Source organism: Crassostrea angulata, chromosome 8, assembly GCF_025612915.1.
Source record: "Crassostrea angulata isolate pt1a10 chromosome 8, ASM2561291v2, whole genome shotgun sequence".
Lineage (NCBI taxonomy): Eukaryota > Metazoa > Mollusca > Bivalvia > Ostreida > Ostreidae > Magallana > Magallana angulata.
The window spans coordinates 48077788-48090931 of record NC_069118.1 but is presented as its reverse complement, the minus strand read 5'-3'; the positions used below and the strand labels follow the sequence as shown (position 1 = coordinate 48090931).

Genomic DNA, 13144 nt, shown 5'->3' with positions numbered 1-13144 from the left:
GCAGAAAACTATTCAAGAATTGAGTTCTGTCATGGAATACGACACATCACGTGAATGCCGTCTAAATTTTTAGATTTTTTAAAAAGCAAGCGTCAAAATTTAGACGGAAGGGTAACCTCTTTATCTTTAGATTCTTAGAATGATAAGATTGATCAGTTGATGCATCTTTGATCTTAACATATGATGTCCCAAAAAGTAAGTTTCTTTTTAATTTTATGTTTTGTTTTATGTATGATCAAATTTTGAAATATATTAGAGGTTTACAATGTTTTTAAAGAGTAGTTTAAAAATAACATTAGAATCTATATAATGTTTTCACCTCACCCAAACTCGTGTAAGAAGCGCCGTTGACCCCCCCCCCCCCCACACACACGATAAACGCCTCTGGAATATCCTTTACCAGCCACTTCTAAATACAGTTCACATATTCCGGAAATAGATAAGTTAATCGGGTTTGTTTTGTATATTACTGAGAAGATGTCATTTCCAGCTTAAATTGAAAGTAGAAAAACGGATACTTGTTGATATAACAACAGGTAAATATAGAAATAACTCTCAGAATGAGTTTATATAACCAAGAAGTTATTTTATTTAAGGAATAAGGAATCATTCTTTGAGTATTATGAGGTGATAATTTTGGTCGGGGTGTGATCAAATCTAATAAAGCCCGACGGGCTTTATGATACCGACCGAAATTATCGCCTCATAATATTCAGAGAACGATTCCTTATTACTTACATTTTTAAAAATTTTAAGCAATTGTACGATTAAATATTTAAATATGAATATGCAAATCCCGCTGGCGCCTCAATTTGGCGTCATTTGAAGTTATGGGTTATACAGTACAAAATCGACACGTAGTGTTATCACAGGCAAGACACTGGAAAATGTAAATATTTAACGTTATAACATGCCAATCAACATTGAAGCAAAGATAGTTTTCTGTTGGAAATCAACCCATTGTCTTTTTCATTATTTGAGGTAATTTAATAGTCTGTGAAAATGTAGTGATATGTACATTGTTTACTAATACATGAACCTGTGGAACATGTGAATGACCTCTGACCCTGGTCCACTGCCCACCCCAATACCTGGAGCTCCAGTGGCCAGTCCAGTCCCTTCCACTCACCAGTATACACCTACCTGTTTTGTCTTTGTGATGTTCCATGCATGATCCATATTTGTTCATCATAAGGTATTGCTTATATTGCCTTATGTACATGTACGGTGTAATGTTTACATAATATCGGTTTTACGACAACAGTTATACATGTATATATATATATTTAAGGGTTTGGGATTTGTAACATTGTTCAAATGAAGACTGAAGTGTACCATGTAAATGTATGTTATATATCTATAAACGGGCTTTGAGGACGATAGCAAGTTTCTTGTCCCCCCCCCAACAGCAATATATTTAGCGAGGGTTTATATAAACTCGTTTTCATCCTCATATCCAGTAAAAAAATCTGTATTTTATTTTACCGAAGAAAACTTTATTTTTTGGCAATGCCTATTTTCTTGATGGTAACGTTAAACAAATTAGATCTAGTCGTCGGACTTTAAATTAAACATAGTAACACCCCTTTAACTAACTCGGATAACATCAGAGGTGTTCCGAGATTATAAACAAGGAAATTCGAATACTGCTGGTGCATAATTTTCATGACTTTGTACAATTAATTAATTATGAGCAGATAGCAAGGACACTAAACCACAGTAAGATAGAATAGCATGTTTATTTTCTGTTATTTTATATTAAAAAAATACACAGACGTTAGAGGTACATGTATAATAAATCGATGTATCGGTTTGAGCCGAAATTGGCGCACATAACCTTATCTGTAAAGGATGTTTATACAAAAGAACACTATTTCTACAGATAAATGAAAAAGAAAGAAGTAAAAAGAATACGTGTATAACAATTATTTCATGCTAAAAAGAATGACTTTTAATATTTGAAGTAAGTTTGCCACCAGTGCATTCATATGCAACTATTTCAGCATGTTCAACTAAGTTGAGTGCCATGATTTGACTCAATGAAAAACAAAATCCACCAAACATCTGTCTAGCTGCTTACCTTTAATTCAACTCACTTGTCTCAAAACTATTCACAACTCGCACAATATCAACACGATGCTAAATATATTTTGTTGTATAAAATTAATCAACTTGCCTAATTATACAAGCCAATTATGGTGCATTAGTGAGTCTACTCAAGGTATAGAAAAAACCCTATATTATGTACCTCTCTCATGGTAAAAAAAAATTCCCTCTCTTAGGATTATGCAATTTAAAAAAGATCTTTTTTCTGATAACCTTAATCTTGTTTTGCAGACTAGTCAACAATGCCAAGTAAGATAAACAGCCCTATTTCTGCTGATGATGCTCAAAGAATAAAGAAGAATTGGGGATTTTTAAACAGAAATCTCGACCAAAATTCAATAAGGGGTGATTTCATGGATGAAGATGTATGGGATTTGCCCGACTTCCATGAAATAGATGCGGAGAAAACACCTCAAAAACGAAATGAAGTTTTCTTGAAATTACTTTTGAGATCTGGACCAAGGGCGTATAAGATATTTATTGCAGCATTGAAAGAGCAGAGTTTAGATTATATTGTACAAAAGCTTGAAAGTACAAAGATCATACAATACACAGAGGTATGATAAACCTGTTTAAGGGTTATAGCGAAGTTTTATTGAGTCCCTGGTAAAATTCTTAATAAATCCTGGCAAAATGTTACGATTAAAACGAATTCGAATATAACGAATTTACGGATATAGCTAACTGATTTTGAATCCCGTAGAGAAGAATAGTGAAGAAATTTAACACTTTAATAAAAAAAAATTGCAGTTTAAAAAGGTTTGCATTACCATTTAGCGTAATAGTTTGAAAGAATTTATTTTCATATAATTTTTTCAATTCACAATCCAAGGTATCAAAGTAATGCATTTTTATTTTAAGCCTCAGTTAGCAAAAATTATAGTATGGGGAAAGAAAACATTTATATAGTGAATTCGCTATAAGTTTTATTACGGATTCATTATACAAATGTAAGGAAATACGTATATAACAAAGTAAATCCATTGGTCCCTAGGACTTCGCTTTAACCGTGTTTCAATATCTATCTATCTATCTATCTATCTATCTATCTATCTATCTATCTATAACAAATTACCCCTCTGAAGATTATGCAATTTTAAAAAAAATCCTCATTATCTTAATGTTGTTTTGTAGACTACAATGCAAAGTCAGATTGACCAACCTATTTCTGCTGAAGATGCACAACGAATAGAAAAGAATATGAGTTTTCTAACTCAACAACTCGCTCAAGACGAAATAAGGGATAATTTTATAGAGCAACTAATATGGGATGTGCCGCACTTCGAAGAAATAGATGGTGAAAATACACCTCAAAAAAGGAATGAAGTTTTTTTAAAATTACTTTTGAGATCTGGACCAAAGGCGTATGAGATATTTATTGCAGCATTGAAAAATCACAATTCGAATCATATTGTAAAAGAGCTTGTGAGTACGAAGATCACACAAAACAATCAGGCAGTATTAGGTAAGTTTATAAAAAGAAATATATGATTGAAATGATTTTAGATAATGAATACATGCACTGTTTTTTTTAATAGATTCATTTTGTTTAGTAAACGGTTAAGCTTGAAAAGTTTTAACAGTTAGCCATAGAATAAATTCAGATTATGAGAGAAAAAGGGGAAATAATTTAAAGTTATGCCTAAACTTGTTAACCTCTTTAATAAAATAAATTGATTTTGATAGATTATTGCATCATATTTCTTATATCACATCCTATAGTAACCCAAGGCCGCTGTTTATCAGCCGGAGAGCCATCAGGCGTAAGGGTTGATTTACACCAACCGAAGGCTGATATTGGATGTAATATAAAAATGCCATGTCATGATTTTTCCAAATAGAAAACATCAAAAAAACAATATAAAATTATGTGATCGATAATTATTGTCAACAAATCCGTCGATGTCTATCGCGTTTCTTTCCTGTAAATTTGCGTCAGCTGTTTGTGTACCAAGTTGACGTCGACGTAATAATTTGACCTGATGCTCGGAGAACTGAATTGAACGACGCATTCCAATTTCTAAATGAAGTCTTAAAAACCGAACCTTTATGGAACAAATATGGCAGGAAAGGGGTGTTTAATCAATTTATTATACATAGAGGGTGCGTAATATATATCATTAAACACCCCAAGGGTTTTGATACATGGTTATGCAAATATTCGGTTTATATTGCACAGGGCGAAAAAGAGCATATTTTTCTTCAAGATGTAATAAAATTAATTGTGTTTATTAGAATTATTAATTCCTCTATTTTTATCTTTTTATTTATTTATTTTTTTTTGTCATCATCAGATCATTTTGCAAGTTTGACAGACGACCGGAAAACCCACGTTCTGGTGAACACAGACCTGCTTAAATTCAACAAAGTTGTGGGTAGTGGTATTGAAATATTCGGAAAAGCCTTACAATTAAAACAAGCCGACATTGATGGGATTCGAATGGTAAATCCATTGTCGGTGCCCACCCAAGTCCACCAGATAATTCAGATGTGGAAGAACAAAAATGGTAAATTGGCAACCTTAGGACGTTTTACAAAGAGTTTGATGGATGCAGAGGCTGCAGGGGCTAGGATTTATTGGGATGATTTTTATAAAGGTGTGAAAGAAGTGACTTCTTCAAAATCATGAAGCAATAAAATGGTGATAAACAAGCACGAGTGCAGGGTAACATATATGCTCCAACTATTTTTATTATTGCATTGAAAAACAATTTTGTTCCTGTTTGAAACCACCTTCAAATTTGCTTCAGTTCAAAAGATCTAGTACGTTGTGTTTGAAAGTTGAATAAAATTAGAAAAAAAGTTGCTGATGAATGAGAAATAATTCTTTTTATCTTTTATGGGAAGATCATTACAGTCGGGCATTCAATCACGATTAAATTAATCATTATGATTGAATTAATCATGTTCTGACTGTACTCCCCATTAAAGTTGAAGAGTTATTTCTTGTTACTTATATTTTTTCAATATTAAAATGTAAAACTTGAATTTAATACACAGACAAAGAGTGAAAAAACACTGAAAAATGTCAATATTTCCCTTGAACGATTTTGTTAAAATGCATGCATTATCATTTCATTTTCTTTATTTATAAGTCTCATAATGCAGCGGTGTGTGCATAACAACTGAATAACAATTAAGTGTTGTCTGCAAATGTGAATTATACATAAAAATTACTGTAATATCATATGGGTAATTTCAAATTAGTTGAAGAGCCACTGTAACAGCCACAAGCGTGATCTTTGATTTTCGCTTTTGACGTTGCACTTAACAGCGTTCAACGTTTGTGGCATCACCATTTTTGGGAGTTGATTTTTAATTAACTCTTCTATGCAGTTACTCTGGCAAACCGAAACTGAAACAGTGTTTGGACCTTATCACATATCATCACCGCTGACAAGACCTAGTTCTTGAAAATAATCGTTTTATTTGACGTAATGTATGTTGAAGCATTTTTTTTATTAAAACTTATTTAGGATTACCTTAAAAATAGTCAGATTTTAAAAAGTACGAACAATTTAGATATTTTTTGCAGTTGTATGTATTCCTACGCCGCAGTTCAAAAAAGTCTCGTTTAATCATCGGCTGTCTCCGTAAATCCCCGACAAGCAGAGATTCAGTCTATATTTAGAGGTCGCGTCATCGAGCTATCACGCGACCTGGTGTTGGCAGAGAGTACCTCTTGCTTGTCGGAGATCTGGTTGAACGAAACTAGTGTTAAGAGTTTGTTATTGCATAGATCCATGCAATTTTTGAAATATTTCGATTACTGATACATACTTTGCTGGAATAAATTCTATTTTTTAATATTACACAACATGATTCATAAAGGGTTTTTCCGAAATTCTTGTCGGAAAAGTCTGATAATTCATATTATAAAAGTGTGCGTAATTCAAGTACAGCTTATAAACTACTTGCCAAGCAAAATAACATATCGTTGATTTTAAAATAAATAATAATCGATAAAATCAACTCCCGTTAGTACTTAAGTACTTTGATTCTTCATCTTTTCAGTAGATTTTACAAGTTGTTACATGTAAATAGTATGGATTTCAACTAGAAACTGCAACGAGGGGAGTGGGGGGTGTGTGCAATGAAAATAAAATTGGTCGTGGACTTTGTGTTTTAAAAACTAATCAAGTCACTGACTATTGTAACTTTAAACAAGTATTCCTTTTAAAGGAATGATCGGCAATGGTGATATATTGATAGCTAGAAGCAATCAACATGATCAGTTTGTTGTAAAATAATTAAAAAAGTACTGTTTTTTTTTTTTTTACAAAATATAGAATATTTTGGATTTGTACACCATAATTTCATCATTATAAACCGTCAGCAAATTTAATTTTAAAATAAATTTGGGGAAAGCCGTTCGTAAACTCCTTGTCTAGTTTTATATTTTTAACGTAATTATTAAAGGCTAATGTATCTTCTTCTTCTTCTTCAGAATACTGAGTAGGGCTCTTCAAAGAGCATTCACACATATCATAGGCGTCGGAACCGGCTTAGCCCCCCCCCCCCCCACTTTTTTTGCAAAGTTAGGCCTAACCATTAGGCACATACCATAATAGGGGCATTAGCCCCCCCCCCCCCCACTTTTTGTCGCAGTAAACATAATTGATCTGAAATTGAACCCCCCCCCCCCCCCCCCACGGATTAGGAATTTAATGATTTGGGGAAAAAAACATTTTGGTAGGTAATAATTTTTTTTTTGGAACTATAGGTATCCCCCCCCCCCCCAACGGATTAGGATTTTCATGATTTTGGGAATTGGGTTTTGTCAAGATTTCTGAGGATAAGTCTAGCCCCCCCCCCCTCCCCACTTTCAATTTGCTTCCGACGCCACTGCGTATACAAAGAAAGAGTTGTATTAAAATAATTTAATGCGACTGAAAAACATTGAATGACATCATAACTTGCTATTGTAGTCGCATTATAACGTAACCTTGTTTATAAATCAAGCCGTCTTCCTAGCTACTATTATGCAACATCAATAGATAGGTCAGTTCATGGAGCATCTTCTTATGATTGAGGTCAGTTCATCGAGGTCAACTGCATTACTGAATGAATCCTTACGCGTGAGACAAAATGTGCATTCTTGAATTAACAGGTCGAACTGTATTTTATGTATGTTTGCATCTCTTAAAGTAAATGAATTGAAATAAAACCGAGTAAAATGTTATATCAATACTAAACCAAACTTCAAGTTTTTATAAGAACTACTTATGCAAGCGGAATGTGTGCGCAGGTGGAAGCATTTGCCGGATGCCTCATATGGACACAACAGTGATCGGCCGAAGCCGATCACAAAAATCCAATAAAAACTCTGGTACGAAATATTTATTTACGCCTTTTGAAATTAGAAACAAATTGCATTGCGTTTTCAAAAATTAGCTCTACAATGGATAGATGAGCTACAAATGTCGATGATATCACGGAGTTTCAAATAATTTTTCAGCTGGGATGGAATGTGTAAGGTATCAATAGCTGGAAATATCGTTGTATCTTTAGAACTTTTCCTTAAACGTTCTCTTATTGCTGACCTACACATCTGTTTCAAGCTGACGGGTTCTTCAACATTAACGTCAATACGTTTCAGGTTTTCTCTGATGAATTGATTGTTTATGTCGGCGCTAGTTAAATGATACCCAGCCCCCAAAAACGTTTCCAATAAAGTACTAAACTGTACACAATCATTATTCGAGCAAAAACGACTGTGTCCAGAAAACTGGAACCAGACATCGCTGAGGTTATACATGTTAGGATCCACGCCGTGCTGTAGAAGTAGAATTGCCGTGTCACATTTAAAATATGGTCCAGGAATATTCAAAGTCGTTGGGCAGTTGGCCTTAAAGACTCTCCCTCTCCTATGTGTAAAAGAACAATCATGCATAAATCTGTATACATATATATGAAAACCATAAACGCAGTTAGTGCAATATAATTTTTTGGTAATGATTAAGCATTTTTAATTTGTTTCATAGAAAAGTTAAAATATCACGGTGTGGTGTAGTTAAATGTTACCAGATACTTGTTGGTGTGACTTTAAATTGTGTCCCACTCAGTTTGGATTGCTACGGCGAGCAAAAAAAGTACCCAGTTCTAACCACAAACGTTTTTTTACTTTTCTCTCACCAAAGGTCGTGCTTTGCAAGCTTAGTCTAGTAGGGATGACAATTTAATGACATTGCCATTTTTTTTTCGTTACGAATAGGTAAATATTAAAATTCATTTGAGAATTTTACGACTACCTTCGACTAGGTTGATGAGGCGAAGAAACCGCTGTGCTCCAAAATGTAGGTCTTATTATACACTGATGAAATTGGTGTACAAAATAGATCAACGAAGGATTTGTGGGTTTTGTTTGTTATTTTAATCGTTCTTTCTCAGTCTTTTCATATGTGTCGCTTACTGAATTTAATTTTATCAAATTAAATCAAATGCTTAATTTGATAAGATAGAATAAAACTCCGGAAAGGACTCATGAATACCTTAAGTACAACGTATCTAATTTGTTTTGCGTATTGCGCACCTTAAAGATGGGTCTGTACATTGTAATAAATATTTGAATTTCAATAATACGACACAATCACTAAAACACTTGTAAAAATCGCTATTGACGCCATCTTTAACTGCTCTACGTCATCAATGCATATTTTTATGGTACAAGTATTGGCTAAACTTGGTATGACTGAGACATACTAAATGTGCTTTTTAACATTACTTAACATTCACACAAATTTCCTTTTTACCTGACAATGTTTTAAAGATAGAATATAACCACCCCTGTGCTCTTGATTAGAAGTATTTTATCATAACAAATGTTAAACACTCTGGTTGTTGTTTTATTTCACAAACCACCCTCAAAATGTTCTGCATAACTCTTAGAATGTTCACAGTACTGTTTATGAAAAATTTAGGAAAATCAACTCTCCGCACTTTGGCATCCCTCCGAAAAAACGAAGTCGATGACATGGTCACCTTGAATGATACTAAAATCATCATGTAAGTATTATGTCTCAATTCGTTAGACAGTTTATTGTTGATTTTTTTAAAATCTATTATATTTGCAAGAATGCCTTTTTCCATTATATTCAATTTAGAAACAAAGTTTGAAGTGGTCCCTTTTAAAAATCTAAATCGATAATTTTAACTTAAGTAAAATTTTTATGAAAAAAATCACCACTGTGAAAATAAATTGGGTCCGTCGTCCTTAAGAGATCACATTCAACAGAAATAATGTATAGAAATAACAGCACAAAACAATCCAAATTATTTACCCATAAAAAAGACAAGGCCCCCATCGTGTTGTGTTCAACTTTGCCCCGGCCTCTAGATAAAGTTCCACGAGATCTTGAAGAGACGCTTGCGGTCGACTACAGCTTTTAGCGGACCTGGAATAAGTTCCTCGGTTGATATCAAAGATACTGTATAGTTCTGTTACTGGTTCCTGGAGGTTCAAATACTGCTGACGACCTTTGAGACCATTTACATCCGCCCCTGTTCAATAAATCAAAGATATAATGAAACAAAAATAATTTAGGAATGAATATGCAATTTTCTCTAAATTCATTTCATTTTAAATTACGAATTGTATACATCTGAACAGACATAAAAAGACATTTTATCATAAATCCAGACAACTAACTTTATTGTGTTGATAAAGTTCATTGATGCAGTGAATAAATAAAACTATAGACAAAACAACATCAATTCTATGTTTCTTTACTAAGTAAGTAAAACTTTTAAAGTAAAATCTCTACCTGAATTGAACAATAATTTAACCATCTCAGCATCTCGCGCATTTGTTGCATAATACAATGGTGGAACGCCCTCTTCAGACGCAAATCGGTTTTCCTGGGGACATAGGTTAACATCTGCCCCAAGTTTTATAAGTTTAGTGGCCAGTTTCAAATCCCTATACCTGAAATTCAGTTAATTTGCATAACATGTATAAAAAAAAAATAAAAACACCCGCGGAATACGCATATTTTGGAACTTTTTAAGCACACAATGTGCAAGAACAGAACCAGATTAATTTTAAGGGAGTATTTGACACTTGTTGATATTAATGTGAATTAAAGTACATTATAATTAAAATACTTCACCGGTTAAGAATTTTCAAATTTTACAATATTTAACTAAAAAATACGTTTAAAATATTTAGGAAAAGGTATAAATTTTAAAATCACCAGAGGGATTTGAATTGATACGTAGTGAACCTGTTTAACCCCTACTCTACGCTGTTAGCTGACAACTTTGGGAAAGAAACTATTCATAAAATTACACTTGATTTAATGCATTTAATGCATATTTCGATAAATACATGAAAGTGTTCCATACCACCTTAATCATAATATTTTCAACTGTAGAAATAATCAAATCGTCATTTATGACTTGAGCCTGTTTGTTCTATTTTGAAATCAACGTTTAGAATAGGTTAAGGTCTGGACAGTGTGCAAATTTACCGTAAGGTGTAGTATAACTATATTTTTAAACTATGGTTTACAAAAATAATTCTCTTGTAGTAAGAGGGTCAATCAAAAAATACGAAAACAATTGGGCTGTCTATCATAATTGTTTCATAAAAGTCATAACTTACAGATTATGTTATGCAGCAACACATATTTTATAGATATATGTAGTTTCATTCCATTTGATGAAGAGGTATTTCAGTTAACCGATTTTAAAACCAACATTTTTTGTCACCACGGCGCACGGTAACGTTGAAAACACGAAGTCAAGGTCACGCACGTACAGTTATTAAAAGAAATATCCAATCCTTATATCACCCTGAGTCTTCTGTGCTCTTCACCATGCAATTTAAATCGGCACTATATCACTTGTCTAATTTATTCACATTTGTTCGAAAATCATGAGTTTGTTCCTCAAAGTTTTCTTCTTTTTTACCGCATGTATCTTCGTTTACAGTAAAAAAAATCCCTAAGTGTCAGATGACGCTGTTTATTCTTTTGACAAAATATTTACAGATATTCTACTCTCTTCCGGTCTGTTTGATGTCCAAAATACAGTTACCACAACCCCAGCAAAATATGCAAAAGTTAAAAACAAATGTGAAAATAACCTTATACTTATTTTTCAACCATTGAGCATTCCACAGTTTTTATCGGCTTTTTTTTCGAGTTAAATCCATACTGTTTATACTCTTCGTTGCGCCGTGACGTTCGGCGACGTTAACGTTTTTAATCAATTTTAAGGACGACTAAATGTCTTTTGTTACTTATATCTGTTCAACAAATCTACATATCCCGTCATTATTTGGTACAAAGTATATCATGACAATTCTTAATTTTAGGTTTCAATATTATTTGTTTTTAAGCCCAATTTATGGAGATATTACTTTCAACATAATATGGTTTTTTGTTGACAGAACACTAAGTTTGACCGTGCGCCGTGACCTAATTTTTGCAGGATTAGATTCTAAATAATTCTTAGAAATAAAGGAATATATAAACTTTTTTTTATTTCAAATGGTTGAAAAAAATTATTTAAATATGTCTACTTAATTTAGTAGTGATATGATGCTAAATAACATAGCTATGGCAAAAGTCTTCGTATTTTTTGATGGACCCTCGTAGATATTTGATGTAATTTGACTTAATTGTTTTTACACAATTTAAGTTCAGGTATCGTCTATTACAAAATGAACTCACATGCATGCTATAACTAGGGGAGTATATTCTTTTAGGACCTTTATTCCATTGTTCTCGGAACATCCATACATTCCTCGCATCTTCAAGGTAACTTCATTTCTAACAAGAGTGTCGACACATTTTAATCGCACTGTAAATAAAAGAAAAAACAAAATGTTCAGAAAAAAGTAGATATTGCTTCTTCAAAATATAATGTTTTCAAGATGTTTATATTGGCTTACTGTGTCTTGATACAAATTAATTTTGATGCTTATTCGGAGTTGTTTAAGTAAGCTTACCTGACTTCCAGGCGTACTTTAGTAAATCCTCTTCATTTTTACACACTGGTGGTTCACTCGAGAAATATTGCAAAATTTGTCCCATCTTCGAACAGCTAGAACATCAATCATGAAAATCTGTTTATAATCTAATGGTATAAAGCAAGCATAATATTATTATTTTGAGAATAAAAAATCCAAGCTCTTTTTAAATAAATGAACCACATATATAACTGTTTTAAATTTTTAACAATGCGATTTTTTTTTCTCAATTTTAAATGATCTATCTTGAAGTTTGCAGAAAAGGGCCCCCTTTTTTTAACGATAAAAATATTCAAATTTTTTGACAAAAATATGTACATCAAGAACATGCTCTTAGTCAATAAATTTATCCTAATCCTAGTCGAAGACGAAATCAGATTATTTTATTTCTAAAGTCATTGATAAAATGGGTTTCCATACAATTTAATCTTTCTTAATGTTTACTGAATTTGATGTATGTAAACATGTTATTTAAAGCAGTTTCTGATTAATTAAGCTTGTAGATGAATGATTTTTGTTACAGGAATGATTTTAGGTACAATATTTATTCTATAAAAATAAATAATAATGTTTAAATACAAATACTTACCTGAAAACGCACCACAGGTGTGATGATTAGCTATGTGTGTTTGTTTACACCTTCACTTTATCATTCATTTGCCTATGTAAATCTCCGAAATGTGTCATACAAAAGTCATGTCAGGCGACCGACCAGTTTCTATTTTTGGAAATGACAACTTTTTCTTCGCATGCATGATCACACACAAAGAATCAAGTGATTAAATAATTGGAGGTCTGTGTTTGCTCAATGTTGGTATTTTGACCATCACAAACAAACCAAATCATCAACGTTTCATTTTTTCCTATAATGACATTTTCCCGATTTTAACATTTACCTCGATTATGATGTGCTCAATTGTGACAAAGCGGCGGGTGTGAACGGTCAACAGAGGATGCTCACTCCTCCTAGGCACCTAATCCTACCTCTATCTTTTTAGAGGTCCGTGTTGCTCTGTTTTGAATTTGTACTTCGTTTTATGGATTTATGAGATGGTTGACAGTTTG

General features: G+C 32.8%; 2 protein-coding genes across 5 annotated transcripts; one reads left to right on the top strand and one right to left on the bottom strand.

The window, feature by feature from the left end:
- Nucleotides 1–483: 483 nt before the first annotated feature.
- Nucleotides 484–6484, top strand: LOC128158854 (uncharacterized). 2 transcript variants are annotated; one of them, XM_052821828.1, is made up of 4 exons: nt 484–536; nt 2338–2663; nt 3241–3571; nt 4401–6484. In XM_052821828.1, exons 2-4 carry the CDS (start codon nt 2349–2351, stop codon nt 4733–4735), a joined length of 981 nt encoding a protein of 326 aa, XP_052677788.1. In that variant the 5' UTR covers nt 484–536; nt 2338–2348; the 3' UTR covers nt 4736–6484. The 2 variants fall into 2 exon arrangements, with proteins under 2 accessions (XP_052677788.1, XP_052677787.1); XM_052821827.1 differs by lacking the exon at nt 484–536 and adding an exon at nt 1041–1195.
- A 947-nt stretch (nt 6485–7431) lies between these two features.
- LOC128158848 (oxysterol-binding protein-related protein 1-like) lies at nt 7432–12818 on the bottom strand. Of its 3 annotated transcripts, none has more exons than XM_052821821.1 (6): nt 12669–12818; nt 12059–12175; nt 11781–11910; nt 9870–10030; nt 9387–9606; nt 7432–7973 (listed from the first exon to the last, which is right to left on the bottom strand). In XM_052821821.1, the coding sequence occupies exons 2-6, from the start codon at nt 12141–12143 to the stop codon at nt 7490–7492; spliced, it is 1080 nt and encodes a 359-aa protein (XP_052677781.1). In that variant the 5' UTR covers nt 12144–12175; nt 12669–12818; the 3' UTR covers nt 7432–7489. The 3 variants fall into 3 exon arrangements, with proteins under 3 accessions (XP_052677781.1, XP_052677779.1, XP_052677780.1); XM_052821819.1 differs by having other exon boundaries at nt 12059–12153; nt 12669–12813; XM_052821820.1 differs by having other exon boundaries at nt 12059–12186; nt 12669–12778.
- Between the last annotated feature and the right edge of the window lie 326 nt (nt 12819–13144).